Genomic DNA, 22,726 nt, shown 5'->3' with positions numbered 1-22,726 from the left:
CACTGCCAGAGCCTGATTATTACGAAGAAGCAAATGATAGTTGAGGGCTTTAAAGACGAGCTGCTCAGGAGAGCTAGAGTGGGGGAGAGGAAGCTAACGAGGATGGCGTATGCAGCCCGGGGTTGCTGCAGGGGGGATTGGGGCAGCCAGCTTCCCTCCTGTGCACACCGTCCAGGGGACATGATCCTGGTGGGGAAGCTGCCAGTTGCCTTGCTCTCCTCCCCACCCTGGTCCCCCCCCCCAACCTCATAGTCAGTATCCCCATCCATGTGCTCTCATCTCGCTGAGACCAGGTGTGCTGCCTCTCTCTCCTGCTCTTCACCCCTTTGCTTCCTATGATAAGCCCCTCTGATAGGCGCCGCACACACACGTGACATCTGGCTGTCCCCCATAGGGTGCAAGTGTCCTCCCTGGTCAGAGGTGAGAAAGGGGGATGATCTGCAATCCCGTCCCATCCCCCTCATCACACATACTCATCCTGCAGAACAGCAAGTGGAAGGAGAGAGACTCCCCAGGAGCCCTCTCCTGTCCTGCCCTCCCCACTGTTACAAAGACAAGCCCACAAGAGTCAGAGCAGTGTGGAAGCTTCCACAGCCCATCCTCTTCCTCCCCACAACCTGCCCCAGGCCCTGTGGCGCAGATACCGGGATGCAGGCTCACTTGGCCTTCTGCTTCTCTAAAGGTGAGGAGGCCCTTTCGGCTTGTCTGGGGTGGAGAGACGTGATCAGAGCTCAGGCCTGGGAGCCAGGAATGCCTGGCTTCTAATCCCAGCTGTGACAGCACCGGGCTCTGAAGCGTTTGAATGCGGTTGTTGCCAGCCCCGTGCACCGCTCAGCATGGGCAGGGGTTGGGAAAGCTCCTCAGAAGCTGGCTGCAGTGAGGTACAGATGCATGTCTTTTAATTGTGTCTGTGTTCTCTCACCCCGCCCGCTCCTCTGCCATCTGGGCCTGCACAGATTCCCCGAAGAAGAAGCAGCGTGCTGTGGCTTTGGACGAAATCCTCGAGCAGCTGGAGGAGGACAGGGATGACGATGCGGGCGACTAGCAGACTCATCAGCTGCTGTTTGGTGTCTGAGGGTATGTGTTCCATGCAGGGGTGGGGGCAAGTCCTCTCAACTTTCAGTTGTTTTATTATTGTTTCAATTATGGTAGCGCCTAGGAGCTCCAGTCAAGGATCAGGGTCCCATTGCGCTAGGTGCTGTACAAAGAAGACAGACCCTGCCTCAGAGTTACAGTCCTTGTGTCGGACTGGATGCAACAGCTGGTCCAAAAAGACAAATGGGGGTGGAGGCAGGGGAGGATGCAGGGTAATCGTAAAATAAGCAGCTTAGCAGAGACTCGGAGGTCGCAGCCCACCGCTTGCCTGGTCTTTTGTGAGGTGCATGTGCCTTTTTGCTGCAGCGGGTCGCGGCTCTTACAGAAGCAAAGGGCAGGTTTCCTTTCAGTGTGGAAACAGCCCCTGCTCTTCACTGGTTATCTAGCCCCTCTCATCCAAACTTCCCAAAGCACTTTAGAAACATTAAGTCCCACAGCAGGTATTAAGTGTCATGACTGAGGTCTCACCGCAGGTCAGTTGCAGAGCTCAGAGAAGACCCTAGCAGTCCCAACTCCCACTTACCAGGTGGCACTGCCTCAAAGGCTGGTTATTCCATTAGCTGGAAGCAGTTCTCAACCGGTTTGCAATGTCCCTGTGTGCAATCTGTCACCCCCTCACCAGTTTTTTTGTCACAATACTGGGGTGGCGGATCAGAACTGGGTCCAGTACTGGTGCCACGTTTGGGCTTTGGGGTGAAATCAGTCAGCAGCCTGCTCGCTTTATGCACTTTCATGGGGCTTTGAGAGGAAAGGCAGTGGAGCTGGAGAATACCGAATTGTTCCTCACCTGCCCCTGCTCCATTCGAGGAAACAGATGGGCTGCCAAAGAGCCTGTCTAGAGAGCAGCCAGCAGCTGTTGCCGCAAAATGGGTAGCTTGGCAATCTCCTTTCTCCTGCCACCACCGCTGACTTGTGCTGCCTCGCTCCATCTGTAGGGACCAGGCACCTCAAGGTCACGGAGATGCTACCATGGGGCTGGATGACAGCTGTGCTGTTCAGACACCGCTGTGACATTCTATAGTCACCTGCTACAAACTGATGGAGACAGCTGTCGTATTGGAGGGGATTGGCTAGCTCAGGCCTTGCCGCATGCAGCCAGTCCACTCCAGAGTCTCGGGTTTGCAGTGAGCAAAGGCATCGCCATTAGCCGGCAGGTATGAAACGAGACTGAGATCTTAGTCCCATTTCCAGTGCGGCAGGTAGCCGCAGAACTGTTGCAGTAAAATCCAATTGGGACCTCTAGCCATCTCAGTGGAGAGGCCAGAGATGGAGTGGGACATAGTGAGCTCCTCTGACCCAGAGGTCTGAGCACGCTGTCTATGTTGGTGGGCCAGTGTGTGGGTACCATGCCCAGATAGGCCTGCTCTGTGGTCTTGTCAGTCTGATGCTTCTCAACAGGGCTAAATTTGCTGGCAAAATATGATGGAAGTGAAATGCTGTGACACAAAACAAAAGCCACCTAGCCCCAAAGTGGCATGTAATAGGATTCAAGATTTTGCACTGCCTTCTTCCTTTGACTGGTAAGCTACTTAGAGTGTCTTGTTCATGCTGCCTTGAGTGGTAATTGGCACTGCTCCCTCTTGTGCTGTGCAGCTCATGTCTTCTCCTTACAGTTCCATGGCGTGGGGCGCCGGGAGGGGACACAGTCTCGAAGGCTCTAGGGAGGATGGAACAGCTTCTGTGGAAACTGTTGCAGGCGAATAAATAAGAAGCCAGGCCTGCTGCACCTTTCTGTGCCTGTGATCGCAGGTTATAGCTCCCTTTCCACCTCATTCCTGAGCCCCCACAGCAAATCCTGCTCACCCAGCGCTAGTGCCCGCAACCAGTGGCTCTCGTGCAAGGAGAGTGGCTGCAGGAGAGTGGCTGATACAGATTTTTTAGTGCATTTGCTTGTGGTGTGGGGGACAGCTACAGCTGGCACATTTCACCCTTAGGGTGAATTCCAGCCTTCCCCTGCACATCTTCGGGTTTAACTTAATATTCTATGCACAGAGTTGTTTTTTTGGTTACTGAGTTTCCAGGAGTAAATGTATTTTTGGATATTTTTTTAATTAGGTGGATTTCTCGTAAACTCCTCTTCAGGACAGGTGGCTAGACGTGGCTGCATTTTCACCACCTACGTGTGCAGACATGCGCGAGGCAGCGTTTTAAATTGTTGCACCAATCAGAAATTTGTGTGTGTATTTAATGCAATAACTTTCATTTCTTCCTTAATGATGTGTCAGCAGGGCTCCCACTGTAGGTGCACTGGCCCCTCAGGCTCTTGATCGGATGTTGTGGAGGAGCAGCGTCCATCAGGGCTGCACACGTGCCCTATGCCACCTCATGCTCCCATGTGAGGGCGTGAAGAGCTGAGAGCTCACGGTCCCTCTGTTCTCTGACTGCCCTCGACAGCGACATGGATCCTGGCGACTGTCCGACCCACTGCTCTTTCGTGAGCTTCAAACTCATTAGTTTTGTGAAGAGTCTTTCATCACTTTCCTCCGTTGTTAATTCTTTGAAACGGGACGTTCCAAAACTAAAAAGATCAGGAGACATCTACTCATGCATAGCAGGGCAGGGTGCTTCATGCTAACTGCCATGATGGACTCCAAGCCTTCAGGGTTTGGGCCCTACCCGACCTACAATGGACTCATCCCTCTTGTCGATGGGCACAGCTGATGCCCCTGTCTGTCTGGGGGAGGGTCAGATCCTTGATAGGTGCTTGGTGTGCAAATCATTCTTGTAAAGGATTCGTGTGCCCAGGGACACATGGCTCAGACTTTACCTGCTCAAGCAGTTGATGCATGTCACCTCAGCCCGGAGGAGACATCCGCCTCCGAGGAACCCATGGGGTGACGCTCAGCAAGTTCTTCTCTGAGCAGACACCGCATCCTGGGGTCTAGCAGTGAGAAGGGCAGGAAGAAAACCCCATCAAAATCAGCACTGATGACATCGACGCTGATCACCCGGCACTGGGGCCATCGATGCAGCTGAGTCCGGCAGCCACCTCAGCATGTACATGATGCCACTTGCCAGGCTTTACCTACATGCCCTCCAGCACTGGTTCAGGGCAGTCTATTCTCCGGTGAAACACCTGATAGACGAGAAGGCGATAGTAGTGTATCATGTCACTTGGAGCTGCCTGACACCCTCAAACGCTTGAAAAGGGTTCCCCTTCTCAGTCCTCTCCCCAGCAAGGATCTTGATCACAGATGTGTCAGGGACAGGATGGAGAGCTCACTTGCACCACCTGTAGCTCTGAGTCACTTGGTTCCCAAGCAGCAGGGGGCTGCATGTGTACGTCCCAGAACCCAGCCATCAGAGTGGCCCGTGTGCCGTTCCTGCCTCTTCTCCAGAACTCAGTCGTGGTGATCTTCGCAGACAGCCTGATGACCATGTGCTAGATAAACAAGCAAGGGGGTGCCCACTCCTCATCCCTCTGCCTCAAAGCCATCTATTTGTGGAACAGGTGCCATCAGAACAGGGTAACACCAGTGGCCCATCACCTCCCAGGAATCAGACTTGTGAGCAGGCAGTTAGTGACCAACACATATTGCACATTGTCATTGCACAGATCCATCACAAATTGACTTCCAACAGTGGAGACCCCCTGAGACAGACTTGTTCGCCACCAAGAGCAACACACATTGTCTGAACTTTGGCTCCGAAAGAGGCCTGAGTTATTCCGAATTTCTTCCTCCTGCAGTGGAACCAAGAGTGTCTGTCTTCCAATTCCCCTGATTCCCAGAGTGACTTCCAGAATCAAAAGAGGCAAAGCCATGACCCTGAGTTGTTTTCTCTGATGGTAAAGCAAAACCCAACAAAGAAGTGAGCTCGGACTGGGTACAATTTTCAAAATGGCTGAAGTTCCATTAACTTAAGTTGAAAATTAGGCTCCGAAGTCATCTGTGTGCTTTTGAAAATGTTACCTGCCCTGTTTACTGTGTGTGTAGAACAGGTCAGGAAAGGCATCTGCTCATAAACTTCTTGAGGTTACCCAGGGGTCACGGGATGACGAAGGCCAATTAGGGCATCTACTCTCCCTGCCAATCCTGGGATGCTCCGTAGTTTTCAGTTGCTTTTCCCTGTCTAGTTTTAGTATGTCTAAGGAAAGGGTCGTCCGTCCCCCCCCCCCGCCACACACACACACACACACACACATACCCTCTTTCAGTCTTAGCTGTGTCCTCAGAACTAGGCCCTTGTGTGCGCAGATAGTCAGCCAGCTCTCAGTGGCATGTGTTTTGTGTGCGATGTATATTAGTGTGCAAGAGGCTGTTTTTCTCTGTGATAGCTGTCTATTGTTGCGAGACGTTTACCAATACGCCTAGCAGTGGGATGCTCATAACCTTACTTATTATTGGACTTTTGTTAAACCCACAACACCGGTGGCCTCCTGAATAGTGACACAAAACACATCTGGGCCTACAGCTGACCAATAACCTTTCTAATATATCTGCCTTCCCAGGCTCCCGTTTGTGACGGAAGCACACACAGCATCAGGGCTCTGCTGATGAAAGGAAAGGTGGCTACATGACCACAGGAATAATCCAAGCTGGGTTAAATAACTGTCTGCTCCATGCCGTGCGTCTGGAATAAGTACAGGGCCTTGAGATACCATTTGTCCTTTTGGAATGGCTCTAATATAAGGATGCCTCCAGATGCATCTGTTGTTAACACCTCCCTCTTGAGAAGGGAGCAAGAGGAGAGACGTGGGGGTGGGGAGGGAGCAGCGTGAGGGGAAAGGATGGTGAGCATTGGTTAGAGCTGGGAATAGAGCCTGACAACAATAGACACAGAGCTCTCCCCATGTACCTCTGGCCTGATCCATAGCATTCTGCCGTTCCAGTCCTTTGTGGGCACAGGGAACAAAGGTTCTACCATCATCCCTTTAATGTTGTCTGCAGCTCCCTGCTGTTCCAGTCATGCTGAACTGGACCTTGAAGTACCTACATGGGGAACAAGTATTTAATAATGGGCTCTTCAAATAGCAGCGAAAAGTCAAATATGATCCAGGGGTTGGAAATGGAAGCTTGACAAATTCAGACTGGAAATAAGGGGTCAACTTTTAACGATGAGGGTAATTAACCACTGGAGTAATTTTACCAAGGGTCGTGGTGGATTCTCCATCACTGGCAATTTTTACAATCAAGATGGGATGTTCTTCTAAAAGCTCTACTCTAGGAATTATCATGAGGAAGTTCTCTGGCCGGTGTTACAAAGGAAGTCAGACTAGATGATCACAGTGGTCATTTCTGGCCTTGGAATCTATGAATCTCTTAACTGCATTGGTAGTTTTGTTACTTCACCATTTGGTAACAGGCAAACTCACTTTTGCTTGACACCCAAGCCCAAGATTTAGGTTCATCTCTGCAGTGGAGAAAGACTAGTCCACTAAATAGCACTTCAGCCCTTATGGTGTTTTGCACTGTGCAAACATGGATTCTCCCAACCCTCTTAAGAGGCAGGATGGACATTGTCCTCATATTGCAGGTTGGTAAACTGAGGCACAAAAAGGTTAAAGTGGTGTGTCAGCTTGTCAGTAAAAGGGATGGGGTTAGACTGATCGGAAGCTCTTTGAGGCAGGGGCACCGTTTTCTTGCTCTGGGTTTGTACAGGCTCCTGGCACAATGGGATCTGGACCATCACAGGACTCCTAAGAGCTACAAAGATATCATTGTGGCATTCCTGTCTTCTGCTCAGTCTGTGGTACCTTTATCAACTATGCTTTGGGGAGGGAAAACCAAACAGTAAGGCCTATTATTGATCTCCAGTAGCTGTGAGGTCATTGAGATTATGATGATTTCATGGCATGAAATTGAGAAGACAGGCTGGGTAGAGATGCATCTTTTGATGGGGAAGTTTCCAGTTGGCTTGTGTGGATGGAATTTGCATATTTGGAAATTGACGCTCAGCTCAGATGCTCAGAAGGCTGGGTGTGGGTGGGTGGAAATCATGTAAAAGATAAGTTGAAATTCTGGTTCATTTTAAACTATTTTTAAAGGTATGTAGAAAATGATGAGGAAGCGAGTAGAGGAGTGGAAAGACGACAAATACTTGATATCCATTCTACCCTGATGACAACTGGTGAGGGGTCAGAATGGGGATTCTGACTCCAGTCTTTTTAAAGCACACGTGGAAGACAACTTAAGCAAGGCTTGATGGGGTTGTGGGTTTGTTGGGTTTCCCTCCCCCCCTTCTTTTCTTATTGTCTTTTATGGCAGGGCAGATTTCTTACTGAGCGTCTCTGTGCTCTGTAGCAGCAACGAAAAGGATTAGCGCAAGCAGAGCATGTAGGCTTTAGAGAACAGAGCAGAGTTTGGTTTCAACATCTAATTCAATTTGTTCTGCCGAGATTGAAATATGAAATGGTTGCCAGTCAAACATTCAAAGGCGCAGGGGACGGGGGGAAGGGAGCCTTCCCGCATTTAAATTTTAATGAAAATTAATTTAACCCTTTGATATGTTTTAAAACATGTTATTCCCCATTGGTGTACAGGCTTTTCCTCTTTGAAAGTAATGAAGACTTTCTTTTCCCTTAATGATACTTATCTCATTCAGCAGTTGGCATTGGCCAATTTTTCAGACAATTTAGTTTCAAATAAATCTCTTTAATGTTGGTGGGGGAAGCTTTTACATGTATGTACATATATAATATATGTATGTGTGCATTGTTATGGAGGTGCTGATCACAGCTACACAGTTTTGTGTGTGTGTGTGAGAGAGAATATTATGAGAATATATATGAGCTAATCACAGCTCCATGGTACAATTTGAGTTGATTTTTACTCTTCGAGCAAGGATTCAACTTCTTTGTTATGTACAAAGAACACCATGAAGCCTGCCCCTGAAATTACAGCACTTACTCAAAAGGGATTTTCTGACAACATACAAGTATATCCATTAATTAGTTTGAATTGAAATGAAATTGTAAATGGGTCCTTTAAGAAATGTAGCACCCATCGTAAGACCTCTTTTGGTCTCAGATGAACCTAATGATGGAATAATACAAACTCTTCACTTTCCTTATAGTTAATTCACCCAATATCCCTATATTGATTTTTAGCCTTACATGCATTCTCAGCATGTCCTCCATCTTAATGTGTTTATTTTGGCTGGGAATTATTAGTATTATTTATTCTTTGTTTTATGGTAGTAACTAGTAGCCCCCGTCATGGATCACAAAACAAATAAATATATATTTAAATGAAGCGTTGTCAATGAGATGCTCCATTGGTGTCAATTGCCATAGGTCCATTGAATTCTGCTGATTTACACCAGCTAAGAATCCAGCTCAGTTGTGTGTTGGGAAGAAGAGAACTATAGACCAAAGACCACAGGGAGGGCGGAGAGAACAGGGACAGGGCTGTATTAGAATGTAGCCTTTTTACTGGGTTAGATAAAGTAATATGGTTTAGCGTAACTTTAACGCATAGCTGTCCATTGCCAAAGGCCTCAGTGGCAGCAGTACCTACTAAGGGACAACAACAATACCAGTGTAATACAGACAGTAATAAACATATCAGGCGAAATGTTCAATAGTGATTTTGAGTGCCCCTATTTTTGGGACATCTTAAAGGATTAGGAATTTTAGAGGGCAGGTGCTCAGCACTTCCTGAAAATCAACATACATTGGGCATCCAAAATCACTAGCCACTTTTGGAAAATCTTGGCCAGGGTCTGTGGCGTTTCTCTGATCCATCCCATACCCCAGACAGAAATGAAACCACAGGGTATAGCCTCCAATCTGCTTGTAGATGTTAAACCAGCATCCAGGCCTGCTGTGTTGTTGTTTCACACATTGCATCCTTGTGTGACGAAGTGGGGTTTTATTCATCTTGTTATGTTGCAAGCGAGTCTTACTGTCCTATACTAATCCTGTGGGTACCTCAGTTTCCCTATGTATTGCACCAGTATTTTGGTGGTGGGAACTGGGTGTGTGATTTTTGCTGAGGCCCTCGGGGCAGGTGAGGCTGTCCAGCTGTCTGCACATAGGCTATGCCAGTGCCCTTCATAACCTGAGACCAGGGAGGGGGATGCGACCAGGTGACACCTTTTGCCCGGGAAGCAGGACAAAGACAAGGAGGGGGGGCAATGGGCATGTCAGAGGTCGGGTGGCTGGAAACGGAGCAGTCTGCTTGGGGGGGGACTGGAAGAGGGGGAGTCCAGGGCACGGGACTCCCCAAGTTGGACTTGGCTGAAAGTCATTGATTTCTGTGCTAACTAGTTCTGTTCTACACTGTGTTCCTGTCAGCTTATAAACCTGTTTTACTGGCTGGCTGAGAGTCACTGCAGAGTTGGGGTGCAGGGCCCTTTGGCTTCCCCAGAAGCCCTGCCCAGGCGGACTCGCTGCGGGAAACACACAGTGAGGAAGGGGATGCTGAATGCTCCGAGGTCAGACCCAGGAAGGGTCAAAGCTGTGTAAGCTTCTTGCCCTGGCGACAGTCTGCTCAGAGAGAGGAGGCTCCCCCAGAGTCCTGACTGGCTTCATATGGAGTAGTTCCAGAGCTTCACCCGGTGACTCTGTGACACCTTGTATTGCTGCCTACTCAGGAAAGCTTGATGATCTCTGTGTGTGTTTGTGTCCCCTTGCATCACTCTGGTACCTAGGTCCAGGTGATTTCTTCCTGTCTCTACTGGATTTGCCCTGGCTGGTGAATACATTGTGGGTTTTGACTGCTCTGGGCTCTATTCCAGCTGTACCTTTACAGAAGGGAGAACCTGATAACCCAGCATCTGTTTGGCTAATTGAATAAAGGCCTTTGACCTACCGGGGCAAAATCCACACCAGTGGAGGACTGTGTCATCCCTGCCTTTCTGTAGTAGCTCCCACCTGGGCCGCTTACAAACAGCCTTCCAGCATGCAAGCCACCCCCTGAGTGTCTATGTGTAATTGCAGCTTGCCAGTTATACCCTGCCTCTTACCAGCCTTGGTTATACCAGCACAACCCTAGTCCCGGATCTTCTCCCAGAAATGTATGCCTTGGACTACCCAGTCCTCTCCTGGACAGTGAAAATATTTTAAGTCTGTTTTTCCTTTAAGACAATCATATACCAGCTTATTATCTTAGAGAGTTACCCAGACAGTTCAGCTTAAAACCACGGGATTAGATAAAACAACAAAAGAAGTTTATTAACTACACACAAAGATTTTAAGTGAGTACAAGTCATGAGGCATAAAAGTCAGAAATGGTTACAAGAAAAATAAAGATAAAAGGCTTTTTAGTATCTACTTAAAAAACTATCTCATTTCCAAAGCAAACTGTCTCACTGCAGGCTCCAGCAGATTACTGACCAAATTTACAGGTCAGGACTCCTCTCCCAGAGTCCCGGGGCCATTTCCTTTTGTCTTCTTAGATGCAGAGAATGAGGTGGGCAGGGAGAGAAAGAGGGGTGGCTTGGTGTGTTTGCCTCTTCTTTTTATAGTTTCCATCCCCCTTTTGAAAAACATTTCCATCTGGGAACCAGGAGACAGAGTCTGTGTGGAAGGATGTTCCCTGCTGGTTTTTTTTTCCCCCTGTCTGAGCTTCCTTTGTTTTGCCTTCCTGCTTGATGACTCTGTTTACTGCTTAAATGCAAATTAAGGCAAACATGCACTCTTTGTTCAAGACAGGCCTTTTGGACCAGTTTGGTGCTATGTGGAGCTTGAACACGCACTCTTAGGATCATACTGGGGAATCTTATAACTTCACGTAGTGTTGCCACACATATTTGATCAGGACAATACTGAGCAGCAAATTATGAGTTTTCAAATGAAACCTTACAAGACATACCTTGTACAAAGATTCTGTCACAAGACCCTACCTACATCTCGAGGCTGAATTCAAAGAAGAAACCAGCATGGTGAACGTTGTTTCCCAGCCCTTTGGTGGAGATGAAAGAAGAACTCACATCTTGCCAGGTTGTTGCGGCATACTCAATCCTTTCCACATCTGAGCTCCAGCCAGCTGCTGGATCCTTGCAAGGGTGTGTGTAAACTCTGTATTCCTGTGGTTTTGTGCCGATGGTCATTCTCCTCTGTAACCTTGCCTGCTCTCCTCGACCAACAAAGGAAAAGGTGGTCGCGTCACTCCCTGTGGCTTAGCCCCTTTTGCACTTCTCTGAGCGGCATGCACATCCAATGCACTCTCTGTTCCATTTTGGGTATCACTGGATTATCAAAGCAATTGCAAACCATGCTCCAGATTTTCCGCAGAGGATGCCTCCAGTTGGAGTGTGTGCGAATACTCCAATCTGTGTGTGAAGATGTAGGGGTTCAGCCCAGGTCCCCAGCCTGTCAGGTTCCCTGTAGCTGCACAATAATTGCAGGTTGAAGCAGGCAACTTGGCGTTTCGGCTGAAGTTATCAAAGTCTCTCAAAGGTCAGCTATGGAAGAGCCTGCAGTATTCCCCACCCATGAGCGAGCTCTAGTTTAGAATAATACTAATAATGCCTGTCTTCACCAGTAGATCTCAAAGCACTTTACAGACGAGGTCTGGATTGTCATCCCCATTTTTACAGATGAGGAAACTGAGGCACAGGGAAGTGAAGTGACCTGCTCAGGGTCACTCGGCAGGCTGGTGGAAGAGCTAGGACTAGAGCGCAGGTCTCCTAAGTCTAGTCCAGTGCTCTCTCCATTAGGCCACACTGCCTCCCTCATTCCCTTTGACTGCAAGGGCAGATAGGAAATATGGTAGTCACGTTGCTTAACCTCGTTGTCTCAGTTTCCCCATCTGTAAAATACCTTGTATCTCTCCGGCTGGAAACGGCTGCATGCAATAAGTGCCAGTGATTATTATTGTGGAGTCCACAGTACAAGTCCCCGCTGTTTGTGCAGGTGCGCTGTGATTTCTTTGGGGGTTTTTTGTTTTTGTTTTTTTAATGTAGCCTTTTGGACTCTTTCCTTAGCTAGTAATTACGTTCTTTCATCGTTATTTATGCCCTTTAAATTTTAAAAACCCTCTGCCTACCCTGCTGGAGAACCTGGAATCAATTATAGAAGATTGCATGGCAGCCCGAAACTACTCCTGCCTCGTCAGACTTTAACTCTCAGCGTCGTAAGCCAGTGTTGTGTGCATTGGGCTGGAATGTGTTCTTAAGCCTCCTGCACCCAGCAGTCAAAATGCTCCAATTTTCTGAGCTCCTGGCTGGTGTTGGCTCTTTGTCCTGTAACTTCCAGTTTCCATTCCTGCTCCAGTTTAAAGCGTCCCTCACCTCAGGTAACACAGTGCTAGCATCCACCTGCATTACTGTGTCCCATCTCAGTGAACATCAGTGCTGATTGTGGCAGATCCATGTACACTGGTTAAAAAGTAAACTAGGGCTGTGAAAAGCCACTGTCCAGATTTTCCTTCTATGGTGTGTGTGAGTGAGAGAGAGAGACTGTGTGATACACACTGCCTCCTATTTTCCCTAAATATATGCATTCAAGAGGGAGAAAAATCGCATGGCAGAGACTGAGATTTCAGATTTATCCATTCATGAATAATAATCAGGCTCAGTAATTCACAGTAAATGGGTATCCAAATTGGCTAATATGGAAGGCTTTCACCCCAAACTGGAACTAGGAGAGAGGGAGAGAGAATATCAACAAACGTTGGCTCAGTCATATGCGTACACGATGTGACCGGAATCGGTGAAATATGCAAACCAGTGCCGTACGTGGACGAAATAGCATAAAAATCTGTCCGCAAGGCATGGCAACGGAAGGGGCGAGTTTGGAAGGCAGACATCTTGACATCCCCTGTGAGGGCATTGGCAACAAGTGCCTTCCATATTTGACATCAGCATCGGCACTGGAGCTGGTGCAGTAGCTCCATGTAATGGCCCTTTGCGTGCTAGAGTGAGATCTAGACTTGGGTTGCCGTTCTCTGTGGTGAGGTGAGGGGCAGGAGAAGTAGGAAATGGACCTGTGGCTCTCTGTGTATTTGAGCCAGCCAGTGTTGTTCATCAGGGATGAATGGGGGGAGGGATAGCTCAGTGGTTTGAGCATTGGCCTGCTAAACCCAGGGTTGTGAGTTCAATCCTTGAGGGGGCCATTTAGGGATCTGGGGCAAAAATTGGGGATTGGTCCTGCTTTGAGCAGGGGGTTGGACTAGATGACTTCCTGAGGTCCCTTCCAACCCTGATATTCTATGATTCTAATGAATACCCCAAACCAAATGGAGCAAGAGTTCTCTAGGTCTTTAAATGATCCAGCATTATCTGGGAGGTCAGGCTAAAAGATCAGAATGGTCCCTTCTGGCCTTAACATCTATGAAGTGATGTTTTTGCTGACTTCAGTGAGCATGTGTTTTTGGGAAAGGGAGGAAGGTGTTCTAGCCTGACCAGTAGAATCTGCCAGGCACTTTAAAAAGCCCAACTTCAGGGTGAGTGTCTCAGCAATCTGTTCAGGGAGTAGCATACACATCCTGTACTCTGCGCTGGGTTGCCCTTGGTAGTGATGCTCACTCTCCAGCTAGAGTTGAGGCCCTGTACACACCCAGTTGATCCAGAGGGAAGGAATGGCGACCAGACTCTTATCCCTGTGTGGTACAGTTGTTACAATTCGCCTTGAGTTGTCTAGCGCCCAGAGAAACACTGATCTGTTGGGCCTGCGGACCTCCGAGTAGGTACAGAAGATGTCCAGTAATCTAGGAACCTCCGTCTCGCCTCAAACCACTTTACAGTCCTTCTAGGCTAGGCCAGAATGATCTGAACTATGAACTGTGGAAAGGCCCCCAAACTAATTGGTTAACTCCTCCACACTGGTTTCCTTGTGTGTTTAAACTGAAGAGAGACATACAGAGCTGTAATTCTTTGACTGTCTGTGGGATTGAGCATCTTCCCATGTCACTCGAGAAGATAAAGAAATATTGGAACTCCAGAACCTTTGACCTCCACTTTCCCCTAAGCTGTGAATTCTCCTTTCTTCTTGCCATTACCTTCACCAGCCAGAGAGAGAATAAAGGAGTTGGGAGCACAAGGCTATAATTCACATGAGAGGCTGTGAGCATGTCAAACCCTGGCCGTGCAGCTTGAGCCGATGGTGCGTAGCAGCAGCAGAATGAGAGTGCGTATGGCTGCCCCTCAGTACCCTCCTGTTGTTCTGCAGGTATACTGCATGTGTTGCAAGTGATGGAGCAGTCCCCATCGGATCGTTATAATGCTCTAAGGCCGGGGCACAAGGTTGAACAAAGGTACTGTGTCAATGATTGCACACAGCACTGCTTATTAACATAAATGTGTCATTGGAAAGATGAGCAAGAGGAGCTGAGTTATATATATATAGGGAATTGTGCCCAGAAAGGCTTGTTTGTTGCCTGTGTACTCTGTTATAATAAAGGAGGGCACTTAATGGCAATAAATATAACACTAATAATTGCATATCAAACTATTTCCCTTTTTAACTTGTGGAACTCACTGAGGCAGGATATGGCTAAGTCAAACATCTTGGTGACATTTTTAATAAACGGTTAGACCTGTCACTAAGACTAGCATATGGCTTTCCCCGGGGAAAGCAATTAGATGAGCTTTCATCCTCATCCCAGACTATAAAACCATCAACAGATTGAGCTTGGGAAGAAACTTCCTCCCTTGGTACATTGTGGCACATAGGAGTGTATTTATAGGAGGTGTTGGGGAATTTCTCTGATGCATTTTGCATTGGCTGCTGTTGGAGACAGGCTCCTGGATTAGATGGACCACAATGTTAGATTGACGCTCTGCTGCATTATCTTTTGTCAAGCCATGATGGCAAGAACCAAAGGGTGCAGGCAGTGAAGCGTTTGAGGAGGGTTGTAAGATGGGGGGAGTGGATGATGTACAATATGACTAAACAGAGTCCTTGAAAAAACAATGGGTTTTATGATATCAGCCTGTTCCAGGACATACAACGACCTCTAACTGGCAGGGACTAGGGCAGAACTTCCTCCATAGGCAGGATGTTCTGCAGTTGTCTACTGCAAGGTTTCTGGGACTGTGCTCTGAAGGAGCTGGTCCTGGCCACTGCCAGGCAGGAGACTGCACTGGGCTGATCCCATGTGGCAATCAGTATGTTCCTGGAACTGCAGGAAGAGGCTGGAGGATCAGTCCTGTTTAGTCACACCTAAACACGCATCCTGAGCCCGTATTCCGTGGCTGCAAGTCACACTGCCACTACCTAAGTGACTTAGGAGCTTAAGACCTATTTTTAAAAGTGATGCAGGTACTTACGAGCCAATGGGCAAGTCTACACTACAAAATTGTTTGCATGGCCATACTAGCTCCTTCTGTTGGCTGCAAGTGACCTAAGTGTTACGCCTCTCATGCAATTAAGTCAGTTTAGTGAGGGGCTTACATTGGTGGGAGCAACATTGTGGTGTAGACCAGACCTGAGCCTTATTCAGATTCCAAGAATCTTTCAGTAGAGCTTAAGCTGCTAAATCACCTACATCCTTTTGAAAACTTTATCCTGAGTGTTTTGCTCAACTGAAGCCTAAAAGACTTTAAATGCAGAGTATATTCCATTGGCTGGCTCCTTTGCAATTCTGGAGAGCATCTCCCTGGGACCAGGGTCTGACCTAATAGATCATCAATGGGATATCACAGCAGTGGCTTGGTTCTTTCACTCGCTGTGCACATGTGGGTGTGTATATGTGGTCAGATCCATAGTTTATCTATTCCCAAGGGAGAAATTCATTGAGTTAAAGTTGTAAATATGTATCAATAACTTACAGGGAGGAAAAAAAAAATTTTAGTGGAATGTTGTAGTTTAAAAACACAAATGGATGAAAGCCAAGAAGTTCGAAGTTAAAGTTCCACTAAAAAAAGGAGGGAACTGTGGAAAATGAAGAGATAAAATACCCCACACAACCTTAGCTCTGCCCGCATCTACCTGCCAGCATGTGTACTTTGCATGTTTGGTTATATGTCTTTCAATGTAAATAACAATAAAAAAGACACCTTTGTAAAGTTCTAGGTGCCCTAACACAAAATTAATGCTATTTAAATGTTTATAATAGAACTAAAATCCTGCTGTTGGCTAGCAAAAATAGCCCCAACTCAAATCTGCTCTGTTGTTGGGCAGCATTTCACAGCTGTTAAATTACTTTTTAAATTAAGGCGAAACTACAGTAACATTAACAATCCCCTTAGCTCATTTACATAGGGCATTTCTATGGGTCAAGATCAACAGAATGCTGTTTGGTTGAGTTACCACTGATATAACGGTCACACCACCCTATGGCGAGATTTGACAAGATTGCTACACAAAAGTGTATCTCTTCTTTTCAAATGTAATTTTCTTCTGTTCCCGTGTTTCTATAAAACAGAATCTTACAAAATTTAGCCCACAGGAGGAATTGAGGAAGAGGGCTGTTTTTCTGAGACTTACATTTTTAGTATTTTGGGAATTCTTTATCACATACGGTAGGACTACTTTGCCCTGGGATCTGTCTGATGGGTCAGCCGCACCCACACTAAAATTCTTGGTGTTTTGATGCCCAAATTGTCCCCTCTGTATAATCCCAGTTGCCCTAGATTGTGTCGTCATTGCCGCAGTGCCCAATCTCTGCTATATGAAAAGGATAGATTTAGCCACTTGCCATTGGCTTTTCATGACAGTCCTACACCTTCACTACCTCAGTCATTACCTCTCCTCCCACTTTTCCTTCTTCCTTGCTGGCAGTCCAAAAACAGATGTGAGCCACAGGGTTTAGAGAGTGGGCAATGACATTGTTTAAACACATAAAACATAGGTAAAGTGAATGCAGCTAGACACACGCCCCTGTGATTTTTGGTGACCTAAAATAACTTGCACAGACGCTTGTGAATCAATTAGTTTTTTGTTGTATCTCGAACGTGGCCTGAATAAGCAGCTATGAATTATAGGGTTGTTATGCCATCAAAGGGAATTGGGTGATTGCCATAAACTTGAGTGAAGTTTGGTTCAGCAGAGCCCTGATCTGAAACGCATTGATCCCAGGGTACCCCTAGAGAGAGGATGATGTTTCAGTTAGGAGTCCTGAGTCCTATGCCCAGCTGTGCTACAGGTTTCTTGGGTCAAATTTTGCTCTTAAACGTGTGTGAGCCTGGAGTGATTCCCAAGGCGAGAGTGGCAGCTTCTGGGGTTATACTAGTAGTAGATGAGAATAGAATGTGACTCCATGGGGGACCTTGGCTGAAAGCTTCAGTGATGCACTAAGATCGCCAGTGATGGACATAAGTTGAATATCCAGCCAGACCACTTTAAGGACCTAGCTAGAGATCGATCCAAGTGGTGTTCAGTCTGCAAGGAGCTATGCCCCTTAGGGCTTTGCCATGGTGATGATGATGATGGGACCTTGACCAAGCCGCTTAAATCAACACTTTCAAAACTGAATGCCTGACGATAGGCACCTGAATAAGTTTAGCTTGATTGTTGAGCCTGCTGAGCTTCCACGGGTCCCATCAAAGCCGCTGGGTGCTGTGGACAATCAAGACACTTAATTTTGGCACCAAAATAAAGATTTAGGTGCTTAACTTCAGGCATCCACATTAAAGTCAAATGTTCAAACCTTTCTGCGTCTCCATTTCCCCATCCGTAAAATGGAACTTATTCCTCTCAGGAATGTTGTGTGGCTCAAAGGCTGCAAGGTGCTGAGGTCTGGCCCAGATCCAGCCAAGCTCCAAAGCATGTGCATAAATGTAAGCACATGAGGAATCCCACCGACTTCAAAGGGGATAAGCACGTGCTTAAGTGCTTCGCTGCATCTTGCAGGAGAGCACCAGTTAGTCAAAGTTTGAGTTAAGACCTTAAAGTGGAAGCCATTACGAAGTGGAGTTACTTTGGATTGAGCCAGGTGTGAGTGAGAGCAGAGTTTGGCTCAGGAAGTCATAACAGAGCCAAGAACTGAGCCCAGTAAACCTCGTTCCCAGTTCTGTGCTTTACCCTTCCTCTGGCTGCGGGTCTGTAACTTGGTGACTGAAAGCTGGTGACCCTTTCATAAGACTGCATTACAAGTCTCATCTTGCTCGCCACTGAACTGCCATATCTGTTGCACTCCCAAACTTCTGACCTCTGTCTAAGCCTCCTGCAAGGGAGTGTGTCAGTGGAGGGCATCCTGGTTCATGAGTAAAGAAAAGGAGTAAATCCTCTCCTCTCTTTCCTACTCGCTTGGTCAGGTCAGTGTCATTTATGCAGCCGTTTTCCCTGGATTACTGCACTCGTGATTTATTACTGGGTTTGCTCACTGAGACCCCTTGGGCTCTATGCAGCTAAACCCCTGCACCCATGCTCATCCCCTTCAGATGCAGTGGGGCTGCATATAAGCATAAGGGACTCCGATGTGGAGTGCATCGGAGGATCGGGGCCTGGGTCTTCTGTGACAGCCTGAGTAGATCTTGGTTTTGTATCATGTGAGGCAAATGAAACTGCAAATGCTTTATTTTGGTTTGTTCTTTTCTCCCGGGAGCCAGGTGGATGACGAGGGATGGGATAAGAGGCCATTGTCTAAAAGTGATTCTAAGAACGTAGCAAGGGACTAAATGAGAAAATCCCGATTTGCCAGCCACTGAGATGGGGCCTAGGGCACGCTGAGGGTCAGCTAGAGAAAGCCTTGATGTGGAGCAATGCATTCTTCCACCAGTAGGTGAAATGGCACTGGGATTTGGGGAGACCAGGGAAAGACCTGTAGTGACAGGGACTGCCATGCAGTCGTCTTTCTAGCCACATGAAAATAACCACGCAGGTTTCACTCTCTCCATGCATCTGGGTTTTAAAAATAAAAACGGGAAGTTTAAAAAAAGAAATCTGTGTTTAAACTGCCGAGGCTTGAGTCCCTCGCGAGAGGCAGCGGCTGCGTTTGCATTAGATAAAGGCGGGAGCGAGAGGGGATGATAGCAGACAGGGTGGCTGAAGGCAAGAACAGTGGACTTAGTTAGAATTCAGCCGTTAGATCTTTCCTTTCTCTCTGATGGCTGAGTGTGATTGACACTTACAAATTACCCAGCCAAAAGTGTCGAGTCTTTGACCCCTGAGTAACATCTTCGGCAAGCCTGAGATTTGCCAGCATTTTGTCATCTAATTACTACAAATCCCTTGAAAATTCACTGGCTGGTGAATTTTTAATGCGGGGCAATTTCAATGTGATGCATTGCCCAGATGGGTACGCGCGTGTGTGCTCTTTCACTCCCTCCCCCTTCTTTCTCATTCTCCCTCTCTCCCTGTCCCTCTACTCATTCTCTCCTTTTTTCTCTCTCTCTCTCTTCTCCTCCTCCTTCATCTCCATCCATTTTGCTTACCTTTATTTTGTGTGCATTAAAACTTTTCCCTGGAATTGGGGAGCAGCACTGTTCATTTTTAATGGGCATTTCACTTGGGCTGTGGCTTAGGGGACTTCACTTAGGGGTCTGTGTTTCTTTGCCCCCACCACAAGGGCTGGCTGCTTTCAAGTGCATTGGTCTGGTCACTTTCAGCCTCCCCCCACCTCCACACTGCTGCATGCTATTGGTACATTGGCCTCTGCTGTGTACATTTGGTAGCAGAAGATTCTGTCCTGCTTTCTAAACAGTGATGAAAGGTAACAATGCTACATGGTGTTTTGTTTTTGGTTTTTCTGTTCCTTCAGGTCGTCTGCTGATGGACACAGAGAGAGTGAGTGGCATCCATCCACCTCTGTATTCTGCAACCAAGAAGATGAAGCACATTTGTTGCCATCTGAACCTGCTGTGCCAGGCCTTTAAACCGGAGGACCAATTCTTGCTTCAGACACAGATCTGGTAGCCAGGCCCTTTAAAGCCAAAAGGGAAATGCCCCTTGAATCCACAGGTGGAAGATGAGCCTTTTCCATCTGCAAGCAACACATGCCCGTCAGCGTGCGCCTGGGGAAGGCCCTGTTAAACCAGAGAAGGATTTCAGGCTAGAACGTTAACTCCTTCATCTCAGCGAGGTGCACACCCACCAGCATTGCAATCTGGGGAGCTGGCCCTTCAGACTGAGAAAGCTACTCCCCAAGGGAACATCAGTCGTTTGTTTTTGTAACCGATTGTTCCTATTGCTTGAATAATTTAAAAAACATCCGTGTACGTTAAAAAAAAAAATTCAAAACTGTTACTAAAAATAGGTGAATCCCTTTTTATTTCTGTTAACCACAACTGGTTGTTTATCCGAGCCCACGAGGAAGGTGAAAATGTTAGTGTTCATCTCTGTGCCTGTCATTTCTGTCCACGCTCGCAGCCAGCAGTGGCCTTTCACTTCCCCGGTTTCAAAGGAAAAGAAGCTTTTGCTTTTCAGCCGGGGGTACTGGTTTACATATGTACCCAGCTGATAAAGTATTTCACTTCACCCCCTTCCCCCTGGGATTTGCTGTCTTACATCAAAACTGCTCTGGCTAACAAAGGATGCAACAGATCACACATGTTTGCTGCAAATTTTCTATTTATTTATATATATGTTTTATCACTGCATAGCTTTAAAAAAAACCCTTCTTTCTGCTATTGGCCTGATTTGCCTGGTTTCCCAAGGGAGTGGACGTGAGCCCAGTACTGCCTTCAGTCACAGTGTCAGCTTGCTCCCTGGGAAGGTGTCTTAAGGCTTCCCTGGAAGGTTACATCTTGCGGCTGCCTAAAATGATTCCGGAGTTTGGGATGTGGTCTCTATTGGTTCCCACCTGTAAAGAAGGGGTTTCAGATGTACTCAGCGTTGGCCTAACTCTGCTCCCATTGAAGGCTGTGGGCGTTTTCTCATTGAGATCACTGGGAAGCAGCATTAGGCGGATGCATGGTGCTTTTGAAAATCCCGCTCTGAGCATCAAGTGGGAAGTGGTTGCAGGATGCCAGGCATGGCCCAGCCTTGAACAGGGGCAAACCTGGGCCAAGTGGGGCAGACTCTAGTTCAGGAGATGGGAGTCCCACCACTGCCCCTTTCTCAAACGCAGGACGCGTGGTTTTCTGCCTTCTTAGATGGGGATGCACTGGGGAGATGTCAGTGACTCTTATAGCTGGTGGCTCAGGTTTTAAAAGGAGAATTTTAAATGGCGGTTTGCTCACTTTGAAATCAGTGGTATGAGTTGGGCCAATGCTGAGCAAGTGCTTTTTGAAAATCCTACCCCAAGTCTCTACTAGAGGTACTGGGCATCTGAGAAAGAACCATGTCATCTCAGAGGTAACTCTTTGGGCTTGGCGGATCAGTCGTCGTTTTGTAGAGGTCATTTACTCTTGGCATGAAATGGTTAAACTAGAGATGGGCATAGTGGTGTGGTTACCATTGGCAATGCGTGTGGCACTGCCCAGTGCACAAAACTAGTCCCAGTGCCAGCCCCAAAGAGCTGACAGTCTAAAAGATGCACACCCAGGAAATCTAGAGGTGGTGAAGACTTGGCGGATATTAATGTAGGCGGAGATTTTTCAATAGAGTCCAAGAGAAAGAGGCACCAAAAGCACTCAAATTCTGAAGCCTCGTGGGTAATAATCTCTCCCATAGTACCGGTAATTACTTTGCTTTTCGCCAGCATCATAGAATCATAGAATATCAGGGTTGGAAGGGACCTCAGGAGGTCATCTAGTCCAAACCCCTGCTCAAAGCAGGACCGATCCCCAGTTAAATCATCCCAGCCAGGGCTTTGTCAAGCCTGACCTTAAAAACTTCTAAGGAAGGAGATTCCACCACCTCCCTAGGTAACACATTCCAGTGTTTCACCACCCTCCGAGTGAAAAAGTTTTTCCTAATATCAAACCTAAACCTCTCCCACTGCAACTTGAGACCATTACTCCTTGTTCTGTCATCTGCTACCACTGAGAACAGTCTAGATCCATCCTCTTTGGAACCCCCTTTCGGGTAGTTGAAAGCAGCTATCAAATCCCCCCTCATTCTTCTCTTCCGCAGACTAAACAATCCCACTTCCCTCAGCCTCTCCTCATAAGTCATGTGTTCCAGTCCCCTAATCATTTTTGTTGCCCTCCGCTGGACGTTTTCCAATTTTTCCACATCCTTCTTCTAGTGTGGGGCCCAAAACTGGACACAGTACTCCAGATGAGGCCTCACCAATGTCGAATAGAGGGGAAGATCACGTCCCTCGATCTGCTGGCAATGCCCCTACTTCTACATCCCAAAATGCCATTGGCCTTCTTGGCAACAAGGGCACACTGTTGACTCACATCCAGCTTCTCGTCCACTGTAGCCCCTAAATCCTTTTCTGCAGAACTGCTGCCGAGCCATTCGGTCCCTAGTCTGTAGCAGTGCATGAGATTCTTCCTTCCTAAGTGCAGGACTCTGCACTTGTCCTTGTTGAACCTCATCAGATTTCTTTTGGCCCAATCCTCTAATTTTTCTAGGGCCCTCTGTATCCTATCCCTACCCTCCAGCGTATCTACCTCTCCTCCCAGTTTAGTGTCATCTGCAAACTTGCTGAGGGTGCAATCCACACCATCCTCCAGATCATTTATGAAGATATTGAACAAAACCGGCCCGAGGACTGACCCTTGGGGCACTCCACTTGATACCGGCTGCCAACTAGACATGGAGCCATTGATCACTACCTGTTGAGCCCGACAATCTAGCCAACTTACTATTCACCTTATAGTCCATTCATCCATCCCATACTTCTTTAACTTGTTGGCAAGAATACTGTGGGAAACCGTGTCAAAAGCTTTGCTAAAGTCAAGGAACAACATGTCCGCTGCTTTCCCCTCATCCACAGAGCCAGTTATCTCATCATAGAAGGCAATTAGATTA

At 47.4% G+C, this 22,726-nt stretch overlaps 1 protein-coding gene across 4 annotated transcripts in view; it reads left to right on the top strand.

Annotated features, from left to right (window-relative positions):
• Positions 1-22,726, top strand: part of RBM19 (RNA binding motif protein 19) — a 147,049-nt gene that overhangs the window by 111,090 nt on the left and 13,233 nt on the right. For 2 of the 4 annotated variants that reach the window (XR_007352793.2, XM_048821083.2), the window contains exon 24: positions 957-1,077. Coding sequence is in view for 3 of the 4 variants with exons in the window: in XM_048821083.2 (XP_048677040.2) it covers positions 957-1,045 (89 nt within the window). In the remaining variant the exon portion in view is untranslated. Of the gene's footprint in view, positions 1-956; positions 1,078-19,622; positions 20,115-22,726 lie in introns of those variants that run through there. The other 2 variants (XM_048821082.2, XM_048821081.2) reach the window with 2 other exon arrangements.

The sequence above is a fragment of the Caretta caretta genome, chromosome 15 (assembly GCF_965140235.1).
Source record: "Caretta caretta isolate rCarCar2 chromosome 15, rCarCar1.hap1, whole genome shotgun sequence".
NCBI classification, from domain to species: domain Eukaryota; kingdom Metazoa; phylum Chordata; order Testudines; family Cheloniidae; genus Caretta; species Caretta caretta.
Note: the sequence above shows the minus strand (reverse complement) of the source record. Positions and strands in the feature narration are given on the sequence as shown.